The sequence below is a fragment of the Leucoraja erinacea genome, chromosome 14, assembly GCF_028641065.1.
Source record: "Leucoraja erinacea ecotype New England chromosome 14, Leri_hhj_1, whole genome shotgun sequence".
NCBI classification, from domain to species: domain Eukaryota; kingdom Metazoa; phylum Chordata; class Chondrichthyes; order Rajiformes; family Rajidae; genus Leucoraja; species Leucoraja erinaceus.
In genome coordinates this window covers 44,876,325-44,891,005 of record NC_073390.1, presented here as the reverse complement: position 1 = coordinate 44,891,005, position 14,681 = coordinate 44,876,325, and the positions used below count along the sequence as shown (strand labels likewise).

General features: G+C 44.7%; 1 protein-coding gene across 1 annotated transcript in view; it reads right to left on the bottom strand.

Moving 5' to 3' along the window:
* Window positions 1-14,681, bottom strand: part of LOC129703671 (transient receptor potential cation channel subfamily V member 6-like) — a 32,175-nt gene that overhangs the window by 14,211 nt on the left and 3,283 nt on the right. The window contains exons 2-8 of the mRNA XM_055646315.1: window positions 14,534-14,628; window positions 13,314-13,436; window positions 11,782-11,922; window positions 9,485-9,583; window positions 7,718-7,890; window positions 5,321-5,467; window positions 443-649 (exon numbers count right to left, since the gene is read on the bottom strand). Coding sequence (XP_055502290.1) covers window positions 443-649; window positions 5,321-5,467; window positions 7,718-7,890; window positions 9,485-9,583; window positions 11,782-11,922; window positions 13,314-13,436; window positions 14,534-14,628 — 985 coding nt within the window. The remainder of the gene's footprint in view (window positions 1-442; window positions 650-5,320; window positions 5,468-7,717; window positions 7,891-9,484; window positions 9,584-11,781; window positions 11,923-13,313; window positions 13,437-14,533; window positions 14,629-14,681) is intronic.

Genomic DNA, 14,681 nt, shown 5'->3' with positions numbered 1-14,681 from the left:
AAATGGTGCCAAAACCTGGTGACTCCTGGACATGTTTAGTTTAATTTGGAGATACGGCGTGGAAACAGGCCCTACAGCCCCTCACGGACCAGCGATCCCCCAAGCCGATTGACCCGCACAGCTGCACATTTTTGGAGTGTGGGAGGAGGCCGGAGCACCTGGTTAAAACCCACCAGGTCACGAGTAGAACGTACAAACAGCACCCGTAGTCGGGATCGAACCCAGCTCTCTGGCGCTGTCAGCCTTGCAAGGCACTGACTCTACCGCTGCACCGCCCTTAACATCTGTATAAATGAAGTGCAGATGCTGGTTTACACCGAAGATGGACACAAAAACCTGCACCTTGGTACAGGTGGCAATGACCGAAAACTGAACTGATACTATAACTGAACTTCCACCACAAATATTGGCTTGGAGATCCTTGGTACTTAATTAGACTTACCACTAAAGTCTTCTGGATTTTAATAACATGTTCGCCAAACAGTCCGAGAGGAACTGGTTTCAGTGGTCGGTGCAAGCTTGCGACGGTGAATACCGTGATGTACAGAGTATAGGAAACCATCCACATGAAGAAATACTTGTTCGCAAATGAAATCCATTTCTGTTGCACCAGCTCCTTCACTGGTTTGGTTTCGATGAATTTGTGAACCTACAAAAAAAAAAACAACCATCTGATCGTTTTTATAATGAATTAAAAAGTTTGAAATGTCGGAGGTTTCATGATGAGCTATGAAGAAAAGATTAATGTGTCAGAAATGATCACTGAGCTGAACAGCCTCTCGCCTCCTGCTTTGGTTGATGGAAAGATGCATGGCGTGGAGACAGGCCCTTCGGCCCACCAAGTCCATGCCAGCCATCGATCGCCCATGCACCCTAGTTCTGTTATCCCACTTTCTCATCATCAAAGGTCAAAGGGTCACAAGTGATAGGAGCGGAATTGGGCCACTCGGCCCCTTCAGGTCTACTCCACCATTCAATCATGGCCGATCTACCTTTTCCTCTCAACCCCATTCTCCTGCCTTCTCCCCACAACCCCTGACACCAAGACCCCAGGCAGCTGGATATGTGTGGAATGGAGGAATGTGGATCAAATGCAGGTGGAGGAGATTAGTTTAAATTGGCAACCACGTTCCACACAGACACAGTGGCCAAAAGGACCTGTTCCTATGCTGCACCCCTTCATGTTCCGTGCACATCTCATTATGTTTTACAAAACCAGGTTAAGATTCAGGTTTTTGAATTAGAATTTCATCTACACTTCACGTTGCCCCGGCAAGGCCAGCAGCATAATCAAGAACGAGTCTCACCCTGGCCACTCCCACTTCTCCCCTCTCCCATCAGGCAAGAGGTACAGAAGTGTGAAAACACACACCACCAGGTTCAGGGCCATTTCTCTAACTTCAAGTAACCCCGGCATTCCCTCTCTCTCCATCCCTCCCCCCACCAAAGTCACACCAGCTTCTCATTCTCACCTAGCAAACAGCTAATAATGGCCTGTTTCCTTTATCAACGTCACTTTTTTGCATATCTTTCATTCATTTGTTCTACATCTCTCTATATCACCGTCCATATCTCTTGTTTCCCTTTCCCCCAACTCTAGTCTGAAGAAGGGTCTTGACCCGAAACGTCACCCATTCCTTCTCTCCAAAGATGCTGCCTGCCCCGCTGAGTTACTCCAGCATTTTGTGTCTATCTACAGTTTCTTCCCGGCTGGTATCAGGCAACTGAAGCATCCTATCAACAACTAGAGAGCAGTCTTGACCTACCGTCTGCCCTATTGGAGACCCTCGGACTATCATTAATCAAACATTACTAGACTTTATCTTGCACTAACTATTATACCCTTTAACTGTGGAATTCTCTGCCTCAGAGGGCGGTGGAGACCGTTCTCTGGTTACTTTCAAGAGAGAGCTAGATAGGTCTCTTAAAGATAGCGGAGTCAGGGGATATGGGGAGAAGGCAGGAATGGGGCACTGATTGGAGATTGGTCCTAGACTCTCCCCCTAATGGAAACATCCTCTCCACATCCGTTCTATCCAGACCTTTCCCTATTCGAGCATTAATACTCCAGCAATTTGTGTCTATCTTTGTTATTAAACAAATATTCACTCTCTTCACATGCGTACTCTGTAAAGTTAACAATCCCCTACTTTAGTAACTCAGCAATCTATATATTACTAAATCTCTGATCTTGACCGCTTTTGGCCTACTGTGCTGCGATTTCCGACAGAACGCCGCCTCCTACGGCCGTCATTGTTGGCCACCTCGCCCAGAGCCCTCCTCCGCCTTACGGGTGCGGATGATTTTTCCCATCGATGAAAATCAGAGAGATATTAATGTTTAAAAAAAAATCACCATTCTCTCTGCTGCCCCTGCTGGAGTGAGGGGCAGGGACTATAAAACCAGGAAGTCGTGTGCCTCACTCACTCTCTGCAAGTTGGATGAAGCCAAGGGTCACGTCTCTCTGAGCTCTGAATGACGCTGAACAAATGTCTACACAAACTGTGAGTACCCTTAATGTGGTTTGAAAATGAAAATATGGTTTGTTTGAAGTAAAAAGGCACTGCCTGCAAATGGTTGTTTGAATACTTTGGCTTGAAGTTGAAAGGTACTACTTACTTCCAATGGTGGCATGAAGTTGAAAGGCACTATTTACTGCAAAAGGTGGCTTGGGAGCTTTGGTTTAAAGTTCAAAATGCACTACTTACTGCAAATGGTGGCTTGGGAGCTTTGGCTTGAAGTTTAAAAACAATCGCCATTCTCTCTGCTGCACCTGCTGGAGGGAGGGGGAGGGACTATAAAACCAGGAAGTGGTGTGCCTCACTCACTCGCTGCAAGATGGATGAAGCCAAGGTTCACAGCTCTGAATGACACTGAACAAATGTCTACACAACTGTGAGTACCCTTAATGTTGTTTCAAAATGAAATATGTTTTTTTGAAATAAAAAGGCACTGCCTGCAAATGGTGGCTTGGGTGCTTTGGTTTAAAGTTGAAAGGCACTACTTACTGCTAATGGTGGTTTGGGTGATTTGGCTTGAAATTGAAAGGCACTACTTACTGCAAATGGTGGCTTGGGTGCTTTGCTTGAAATTGAAAGGCACTACGTACTGCAAATTGTGGCTTGGGTGCTTTGGCTTGAAGTTGAAAGGCACTACTTACTGCAAATGGTGGTGGGTGATTTGGCTTGAGGTTGAAAGGCACTACTTACTGCAAATGGTGGCATGAAGTTGAAAGGCACTACTTACTGCAAATGGTGGCTTGGGTGCTTTGGCCTGAATTTGAAAGGCATTACTGCAAATGATGGCTTGGGTGATTTGGCTTGAAGTTGAAAGGCACTTCTTACTGCAAATGGTGGCTTGGGTGCTTTGGCTTGAAGTTAAAATGCACTATTTACAGCAAATGGTGGCTTGGGAGTTTTGGTTTAAAGTTCAAAAGGCAATACATACTGCAAATGGTAGCTTGGGAGCTTTGGCTTGAAGATTTAAAAAAATCACCATTCTCTCTGCTGCACCTGCTGAAGGGAGGGGGAGGGACTATAAAACCAGGAAGTGGTGTGCCTCACTCACTCTCATCAAGATGGATGAAACCAAGGGTCATGTCTCTCTGAGCTCTGAATGACACTGAACAAATGTCTACACAACTGTGAGTACCCTTAATGTGGTTTGAAAATGAAAATATGGTTTGTTTGAAGTAAAAAGGCACTGCCTGAAAATGGTTGTTTGGATGCTTTGGCTTGAAGTTGAAAGGCACTACTTACTGCAAATGGTGGCATGAAGTTGAAAGGCACTACTTTCTGCAAATGGTGGCTTGGGTGCTTTGGCTTGAAGTTGACAGGCACTACTTTCTGCAAATGGTGGCTTGGGAGCTTTGGTTTAAAGTTGAAAGGCACTACTTACTGCAAATGGTGGCATGAAGTTGAAAGGCACTACTTACTGCAAATGGTGGCATGAGGTTGAAAGGCACTACTTACTGCAAATGGTGGCTTGGGTGCTTTGGAATGAAGTTAAAAGTCACTACTGCAAATGCACACTTCCTGTTTGCACTGTATATTGATTTTAGATAAAACGCTACACTTACGGATGTGATTTTTGGCCATCTTACTCAGTCCCCCCTCCGCTGAGCAGGTGCAGAGAATTCTTCCCGTCAATGAAAAATAAAAGTGTTATTAGTGTTTAAAAAATGTTGAGAATCTCTCTCCTGTCAATCACGCCCTGAAAGCAACACCTTTTCCGGTAGGAGGGGGAGGGGTTATTAAACCCGGAAGTGTGGGGGTGGCTCGGTCTCTGCATGATAGGGAGGGAGAGGTCAGGACTCTGTCTGAGCTGTGAATCAACTGAACACACTGAATGTCTACTGAACTGTGAATTTGGTGTTTTTTGTGGTTTTATGATGGTTTCACCCTGCATGAAATGGTATGAAGCTGCATTTGAATTTTGTGGCCTTGGACCCTGCTTGAAGTGGAATAAAACTGCACTGAATTTGGTGGCCTTGCACCCTGCTGAAAGTGGTATGAAACCGCACTTGTATTTGGTGGCCTTGGATCCAGCTTGAAGTGGTATGAAACTGCACTTGAATTCGATGGCCTTGCACCCTGCTTGAAGTGGTTGGAAACTGCACTTGAATTCAGTGGCCTTGCACCCAGCTTGAAGTGGTAAGAAAATGCACTTGAATTTGGTGGCCTTGAACCCTGCTTGAAATGGTAAGAACATGGATTTGAATTTGGTGGACTTGCACCCTGCTTGAAATGGTAGGAACATGGATTTGAATTTGGTAGACTTGCACCCTGCTTGAAATGGAGTTATGAGTCAACTGCCAAGCCCACCAGCCGTGAGTGAGCTGCCAGCAGATCAGGCTTGAGGAACTGAGCTGCCACCCCAAGAACCCATACCAGCACCCCAGACTGCCTCCCCACTGGCCACCAATATTGGAATTGGTGGAGAGGTGGAATATTGCGTTGGGAGATCAGCCCTCCCGTGTGAACATGGGACCCAACGGGTCCCACTTAATCTAGTTTAATTATAGTTTCTTCCAAATTTCTTTTTAACTATTAAATGTTTTATCTTAGTCAGTTTAGTTTATTGTCACGTTTATTGTCTGAGGTAAAAATGAAAAACTATTTTATTGCGTGCTATCCAGACAGTGGAAATGTACAGATACAGGACAATATACAATAGGTGCAGGAGTAGGCCATTCGGCCCTCGAGCCAGCACCGCCATTCAATGTGATCATGGCTGTGCATTAGCATACAATAGCGTACATTACCCGGAGATAATTGCCCATGTGATTGCCTAAAACAGCCTAATCAGATCTATTGATTACCTTGGTGTCCCTGCTTTTGGTTATGATGTCCAGAACTGATTTTTGATCTTCCCAGGTATCAATGCTCGTGAGGTCATAAGTACAGTAAGAAATTGTTCCCATGCGCCAGTACGGTTTCTTCTGTTTTTCAACCAAATAGTTGAACATCTACAAATTAAAATTCAATTAATACATTTAAACGTATGTTACATTGAATACATCTAAGACTTTTAAGGAGAGATTTGATTTAAACTCCCTCTGGCAAATATGCCATCTAAAACCATTGCTCAAGCCTATGAATAACGGCTGCCCTAAATGCAATATGTTAGATCATTGATTGATTGATTCTTTATTTAGTTTGGTTTAGGGATACAGCATGGAAACAGGCCCTTCGGCCCACCGAGTCCTCACCGACCAGCAATCCCGGCACACAAGAAATAATTTACATTAAAGGGCCTGTCCCACTTTCACGACCAAATGCACGACGTCTGCCGAGTTTGCACTTGACAAAGGTAGGTCGTAGGAGGTCGTGATGCTAGTCGTAGGTGCTCGTGGCATCAAGTAGGTCGGAGCGTTTTTTCAACATGATGAAAAATGGCCATGAGTAAGAAAGGTTGTGAATTAGGTCATGAAAGTGGGACAGGCCCTTTCTACCAAGCCAATTCACCTACAAAACTGTACGTCTTTGGAGTGTGGGAGGGAATCGAAGATCTCAGAGAAAACCCACGCAGGTCACGGGGAGAACGTAAAATAATCTGTGCAGGGAAGTACCCGTAGGCAGGATCGAACCTGGGTCTCTGGCGCTGAAAGGCATTAGCTCGTCCACTGCGCCATCATGCCGTCCTTGTTTGGAAGCTACATCATGGAAATAGGCCCATTGCAGGCAGCATCTCGAAACCTTCTTCCCAGCTGTTATCAGGCAACTGAACCATCATATCAACAACTAGAGAGCGGTCCTGAGCTACTATCGACCTCATTGGAGACCCTCGGACTATCTTTAATCGGGCTTAACTGGACTTTATCTTGCACTAAATGTTTATTCCCTTTATCATGTATCTGTACACTGTGAATGGCTCGATTGTAATCAATCATGTATAGTATTTCCGCTAACTGGTTAGCCCGCAATTAAAAAGCTTTTCACTGCACCTCGGTACACGTGACAACAAACGGAACTCAAACAAAAACTAAAATACACTGATGAACGTGGGCTTGAATCAACTCGCCTCTAACGAGAAACCCAATGCATACAATTATTGATCAGTCGCCCGTCGATAAGGAGCGGTTTTGATAAGGGGAAGATTTTATTCACAAAAACCATGATCATGCATGAATGCAAACATTTACCTCCATATGTCCCTCAGCGACTGCGAGCTTGAGTGGAGTGTAGCCATCGTTGTTTGTGATGCAGTCGAGGCTTGGCTGTTGCTTCTCAGTCACCAAGGAAATAATGAGTTCGTACATAGAAAAATATGTGGCTTGCTTCCACTTGTAGAACCAGCAAATGGAGAACTGTATTGCCTGGTCAAAAGAACTGTCCCAGTCCTCACCAAATAAACGACGGCTGCCAGTTTGCACTTGACAAATGTAGGTTCCTCTCAGGGTCGTGATGCTAGTCGTAGGTGCTCGTGGCATCAAGTAGGTCGGAGCGTTTTTTCAACATGATGAAAAATGGCCATGAGTAAGAAAGGTTGTGAATTAGGTCATGAAAGTGGGACAGGCCCTTTCTACCAAGCCAATTCACCTACAAAACTGTACGTCTTTGGAGTGTGGGAGGGAATCGAAGATCTCAGAGAAAACCCACGCAGGTCACGGGGAGAACGTAAAATAATCTGTGCAGGGAAGTACCCGTAGGCAGGATCGAACCTGGGTCTCTGGCGCTGAAAGGCATTAGCTCGTCACTGCGCCATCATGCCGTCCTTGTTTGGAAGCTACATCATGGAAATAGGCCCATTGCAGGCAGCATCTCGAAACCTTCTTCCCAGCTGTTATCAGGCAACTGAACCCATCATATCAACAACTAGAGAGCGGTCCTGAGCTACTATCGACCTCATTGGAGACCCTCGGACTATCTTTAATCGGGCTTAACTGGACTTTATCTTGCACTAAATGTTTATTCCCTTTATCATGTATCTGTACACTGTGAATGGCTCGATTGTAATCAATCGTGTATAGTATTTCCGCTAACTGGTTAGCCCGCAATTAAAAAGCTTTTCACTGCACCTCGGTACACGTGACAACAAACGGAACTCAAACAAAAACTAAAATACACTGATGAATGTGGGCTTGAATCAACTCGCCTCTAACGAGAAACCCAATGCATACAATTATTGATCAGTCGCCCGTCGATAAGGAGCGGTTTTGATAAGGGGAAGATTTTATTCACAAAAACCATGATCATGCATGAATGCAAACATTTACCTCCATATGTCCCTCAGCGACTGCGAGCTTGAGTGGAGTGTAGCCATCGTTGTTTGTGATGCAGTCGAGGCTTGGCTGTTGCTTCTCAGTCACCAAGGACATAATGAGTTCGTACATAGAAAATATGTGGCTTGCTTCCACTTGTAGAACCAGCAAATGGAGAACTGTATTGCCTGGTCAAAAGAACTTGGAGTCCTCATCAAATAAAAGCAGCATACAGTAAAACTCTCGCAATGACGGCCCTCTCAGTTTCAGTTCAGTTTAGTTTATTGTCACGTGTCCCAAGGTACAGTGTAAAGCTTTTTGTTGCCCCGTGTCCAGTCAGCAGAAAGACAATACGTGATTACACTCGAGCCATTTACAGTATAGATACATACATGATAAGGAAATAATGTTTAGAGCAAGGTAAAGCCAACAAGTCTGCTCAAGGATAGCCCGAGTCTCTATAAAGTGGATTTAGGTCATAGCAGGCCGAGGCTCCTGTTGCATCATCCCCTCAGTCTTCCAGTAACCTGTTGGTCGGTGTGGGCAAGTTAGGCCGAAGGGCCAGTCTCCACACTGTTTGACTATGATTCTATGACACTAACGATCACCCACACACTAGTTCTGTCCTGGGGGCAATTTACAGAAGCCAATTCACCTCCATAGTTGGAAACTTGCACAGGAAAAGTCCCTAGAAGGGTCTCGACCAGAAACGTCACCCATTCCTTCTCTCCAGAGATGGTGCCAGTCCCGCTGAGTTACTCCAGCATTCTGTGTCTACCCTTTGCTTTAAACCATCATCTGCAGTTCTTTCCTACAGGAAAAAAGGCCATTCGGCCCACAGTGTCTATGATAAACATGATGCCAGGAATTGTAAACTGTACAATCTGTACAACTCCTCCCCCTTCAGTCATGAGGTAGACCGACTCCCCTCCCCCCCCCCCCCCCCCCCCCACCCCTAAACTTTGCACATCCCTAATCCTTTCCACTCCTCACTTTAATTTCCCGATTCCTGTATCTTGTTGTGTTTTATGTTGGCAGAACTATTTCCCTCATGCGATAAATAAAGTTCTATAGTTATATCATATCATAAGTCGGACCTTTATCAGCTTGCACACAATCTATATCCCGCCATCCCACGCATATCCATGTGCTCATCCAATAAGCGAGTTCGGTATTCCGAAAAAACGCAAGGATTCATGGGATTTGTCAAAGGTCACTCACTATAAAGAAAAAGAGAACGAAGCGCTGGATGCATAAACTATGTAAATTCTTATCTTTATTAATGATTTATGTGTAAAAATAAATTTAATCTGAGGAACGGGGGTGCCAGATAGCGGGATAGCAGGGTGTAGCAGCGAGAGAGAGGGAGACAGGGGGAGAGACTGGACCGGCGGAGAGACATTCTCGGCTGCTGCATTCTCAGCACACAGACCCGCGCCTCATCCGCAGCCAGGATCAAACCCGGGTCCCCGGCGCTGCAAGCGCTGCCGGACACCTCCGCACAGGGACGGAACGGGACACTCGGGAGGAGACGGAGACGGCAACTCAACAGCACCCGCAGCGATGGAGACGTGGGCCCGACCCCAACCACGGACGAAACGCACGCCTGCGCACAACGCAGTACCACCGTTGCCGAGACTGTTTATAACGAGTGACCTATGACCTGGGCGTGCGCAGTCGGAATACTGAACTTGCTTGTCGTCCCTTAGATAAATACAAATGATAATTCCACATGAGTGAGAAGATAATCATCTAATGGCGGATGGCCAATGAAATATTTACCCAAGGAATCCCGTGCATCTAATGGTGCATTGTGCTTAATAAGAGTTCTAACAATCTCTTCATTGCCAATGCATGCAGCAAAGGACAACACAAATTCACCTGCCAGCAATAAAAATGTGGTCAAAACTCTTATTACCAAACAAATGATATAGACAACAAAATATATTCCTGGTGCCGAGCCATTTTAATCTTATTGACATAATACAACATAGCTGTACAACACACATGGTATACATTCCAATCAACATGTCTCTGTCATGAATGAGTAACTCACATATCAATAGATTAAACATAGAAACATAGAAAATAGGTGCAGGAGTAGGCCATTCAGCCCTTCGAGCCTGCACTGCCATTCAATATGATCATGGCTGATCAACCTGCCTTCTCTCCATACCCCCTGATCCCTTTGGCCACAAGATTGTGGAAACAGCGACGACTGTTGCAGGAAGGTTGTTTACTTCATCATCCCCCTCCCGTTCCTGACCTTTCTGCCCTGGGCCTCCTCCATTGTCAGAGTGAGGCCCAGTGCAAATAGGTGAGAACACCACCTCATATTACGCCTGGGCAGCTTACACCCCAGCGGCGTGAATATTGACTTCTCTAACTTCCCTCTCTCTCTCTCTCTCTCCATCCCCCCCTCTTCCCAGTTCTCTGACCCCAGTCTGACTGGAATGGAATAGAAGGAATACTTTTAATGTCACGTGACAAGTCGCAGTGAAATTATTTGCTTGCAGACAGACCCAAGGAATGTAAATAGCCACCACACATAAAGTTAGAAAGATCCCCTACTGGCTCCTCCTTTGTCCCGTCCCGTCCCCCCCCCCCCTCCGGGCACTCTCCCCCCCCCCCCCCCCCCCCCCCCCCTCACTCTCTACCTCCCTCTTTCCCCCTTATCAGTTCTCTTTGTTCTCAAAAAACATAAAAAAATAAAAATAAAAATGTCACCAGTTCAAAAACAATTAAAACATTTTTTTAAGTTTAAATTACATTTATAAAAGTGACAAGATTGGAGTAGATGTCGTGACAATTTTGAGAGTTCTTAAGCATTTTAAACCCATTCCATTGATCTTGGTTTAGTTTAGTTTAGTTGAGAGGTACAGCATGGAAACAGGCCCTTTGCCCTACCGAGACCACGCCGATCATTTCTGGTACCAGGCCCTTTTAATCTTATTGACACAACAGGTACAAGATTGCTGTAATTCACTTAAAGATATACATTGCAATCAACATTTGTCTGTTAGGAGTGAGACATTTAATCACTCGCTCCGTGAGTAATGTACCGCACATTATCCAAATCCAAAGCAAAGAATTCGGAACTTTAGATCGGTTCCAACCATCAATGGAATGAATGTGTGACATACTGACTAGTGCAGAGTACAATGTCACAGCACAGAGTATTTGTTTACATATCCGTTGTACTGCTGGAAGATAATTAACTTTCTAGGAAACAGGAATGAGTGCGTTAACATATGATGAGCGTTTGGTGGCACTAGGCCTGTGCTCGCCAAAGTTTAGAAGGATGAGGGGGGACCTTATTGGAAGGTCCAAAGAGTGAAAGGCCTGGATAGAGTGGATGTGGAGAGGATGTTTCCACTAGTGGGAGAGTCTAGGACCGAGAGGCCATAGCCTCAGCATAAAAGGACGTTCCTTTAGCAAGGAGATGAGGAGGAATTTCTTTTGTCAGAGGGTGGTGAATCTGTGGAATTCTTTGAAACAAACGGCGGCGGAGGCCAAGTTATTGGGTACTTTTAAGGCGGAGATTGACAGATTCTAAGGGTCAGGGGTTATGGGTAGAAGGCAGAAGAATGGGGTTGAGAGGGAGAGATAGATCAGCCATGATTGAATGGCAGAGTAGACCTGATGTCCTAATTCTGCTCTTATCACTAGTGAAGAACGGAGTTGGCAGCAATAATTTAATGAGGATATATCAAAATACCCAATGTGTCACAAATACAACGGACAGTGTTTCTTAATTTTAGTTTTTAGTTTTAGAGATCCAGCGCGGAAACAGGCCCTTCGGCCCATCGAGTCCACACCAACCAGCGATCCCCACACATTAACACTACTCTGCAGACACCGGGGACAATTTACACATACTCCGAGCCAATTAACCTACATACCTACACGTCTTTGGAGTGTGGGAGGGAACCGAAGATCTCGGCGAAAACCCACGCGGTCACGGGGAGAACGTGCAAACTCCGTACAAACAGCGCCCGTAGTCGGGATAATACCACGACCATTCTGAGCAATATGTCGACATGCCTGCACAGTTTTCAGCACAAAGTGTAAAACCTCACCATAGTAACACTGGCAGTCTTCTCCTGGGACAAAGCAGGAGCCGGTGGCCCGTGAGGTGATCACGTCCGCTCCTCGATTCAACAGTTCCTTCACCATTTCCATATCTTGTTTCAAAACAGCAATGTGCATCGGAGTTTCACCTGCACATAACGCAGTAAACAACTCGTGCAAATGAGAATCAGAAGGATCACTGCATTCACACAGCGCAGTAAACGCGCCTAATCCTTGAATTGGTCGAAAATACTAAATCATGAGAGGAATAGATCAGCTAAATGCACAAAGTCGTCTGCCCAGGATTAGCGAATCGAGAACCAGAGGACATAGGTTTAAGGTGAGGGGGGGGGGAGATTTAATAGGAACCTGAACAAGGGCTGTCATTGCTAACATTTAGTTGATACACCAGAAGCCCAAGTAAAAATGTCCCAGTTAACACCTCTGCAGTATTTCAATCTAAATAAAAATCACCAAACCTAGAGTTCAAACACTTCATTATCAGCTGAGCATTTAACCTTCTGGATTCCCACCCTGGATTCAATGGATATTTTTAAGGCAGAGATAGATAGATTCTTGAACAGTGCGGGTGTCAGGGGTTCTGGGGAGAAGGCAGGAGAATGGGGTTAGGTGGGAGAGTTAGATCTGCCATGATTGAATGGCAGAGTAGACTTGATGGGCCGAATGGCCTAATGCTGCTCCTATCACTTATGACCTTATGACCCACTGCTTGGTTATCATTTCCTGGGAGATCCACTTCGTAATTAGCCTTTAAATGGCTGATCCATTTACAAAAGCCAATTAAACTACAAACCTGCACATCTTTGGGAAGTGAGAGGAAACTGGAGCACCCAAAGGAAACCCACATGGTAACAGATAGAATGTGCAAACTCCATACAGACAGCACCCGTAGTCAGGATCGAACCCAAGTCTCTGGCGCTGTAAGGCCACTCTACCACTGTGCCATCATGCTGGTATAGTTTTATATTTGATGTTGAGCAGAGAAACATAGAAAATAGGTGCAAGAGGAGGCCATTCGGCCCTTCGGCCCTTCCGTCCTTCGAGCCAGCACCACCATTCATTGTGATCATGGCTGATCGTCACCAATCAATAACCCGTGCCTGCCTTCTCCCCATATCCCTTGATTCCACTAGCCCCTAGAGCTCTATCTAACTCTCTCTTAAATCCATCCAGTGTCTTGGCCTCCATTGCCCTCTGTGGCAGGGAATTCCACAAATTCACAACTCTCTGGGTGAAAACATTTTTTTCTCACCTCAGTCTTAAATGGCCACCCCTTTATTCTAAGACTGTGGCCCCTGGTTTTGGACTGGCCCAACATTGGGAACATTTTACCTGCATCTAGTTTCTCCAGTTCTTTTATAATTTTATATGTTTCAATAAGGTTCCCCCTCATCCTTCTAAACTCCAGTGACAATTTTACAATATATCCTATTGGCAGTAATAATGTAAATATATACTTACAAAATTAGATAGGGCTCGCCATTGATTACTAAACCGCTAATAATCAATGGACAATTACCTCGGTACTGATCAGACGTCATTGGTTCATCAATCAATGCTGGTATCCGATCCAGAATGAATTCTGCTATTTCTTTATTGCCATTGAACAGTGCTGTGTGTAGGATTGTTTCTTCTAAATCTCCTTTGGAGAATATTTTTGAATATTATTGAAGTTTCATAGATAATATTAAATATCAACAATCAAAGCCAAGATATTTTTACAGGCGCCCCTTTGACATTGAATTCCACGATGTTTCACAGGCAGTAACTGATGAACATTAGTTATTGATGAACATTACAGTTTTTATTTATTTAGCGAATGCAAAGTCCTTTAGCCAAGCAGTTGCCTCTTGATCTGCTGTATGAAGGGTGACAAGTCCTCCTTTGAGTCTTTGTTGAGGGCAGTACATTACAGTAAAAATATTGGACTTGAAAACATTTTTGGGGACAGATGTAAACAGTTATTCAAGGCTCCATTACAATTTCAGTTTAGTTTTACCGAGGTACAGTGAAAAGCTTTTGTTTCGTGCGAAACAGTCAGCAGAAAGACAATACATTTTAAATTTTTAATAGGAATCTGAGGGGTAACTGTTTCCACACAAAGGGTGGTGGGTGTATGGAACAATCTGCCAGAGGAAGTAGTTGAGGCTGGGACTATCCCAACGTGTAAAAAACAGTTAGACAGCTATATGGATAGGACAGGTTTGGAGGGACATGAACCAAACACAGGCAGGTGGGACTAGTGTAGCTGGGACATGTTAGCTGGTGTGGGCAAGTTGGGCCGAAGGGCATGTTTCCACACTGTATCACACTATGACATAATTACAATTGAGCCATTTACAGTGTATAGATGCATGATAAAGGAATGGCATTTAGTGCAAGGTAAAGCCAGTAAAGTCCGATCAAGGTACACAAAATTGCTGGAGAAACTCAGCGGGTGCAGCAGCATCTATGGAGCGAAGGAAATAGGCGACGTTTCGGGCCGAAACCCTTCTTCAGACTGATCAAGGATAGTCCAATGGCCACCAATGAGGTAGATAGTAGTTCAACACTGCTCTCTGGTTGTGGTAGGATGATTCAGTTGCCAGAATGTATTCATGCATACATTCTGAGGCAAAACTTAGAAAGCCACGGGAAGATATCAATAACTTGTTAATGAGTAAATGGTTGGACAAAATAAAAATAAAATTACTGCTAAAAGTCAAGAGAAATACAATTTATAAACTATACTATAAATACCTCGAATGCAAAGGTCAAAATCTTCACTCATCAATAAGGCTTTCATGCTGTTAGTGTCATTCAAGTGAGCTGCCTTGAAAAACTCTTCCTTGTGTCTGAAAAAATTATATTGTTTCATTTATTCAAAAAAGATAAATCAGCAATTTTA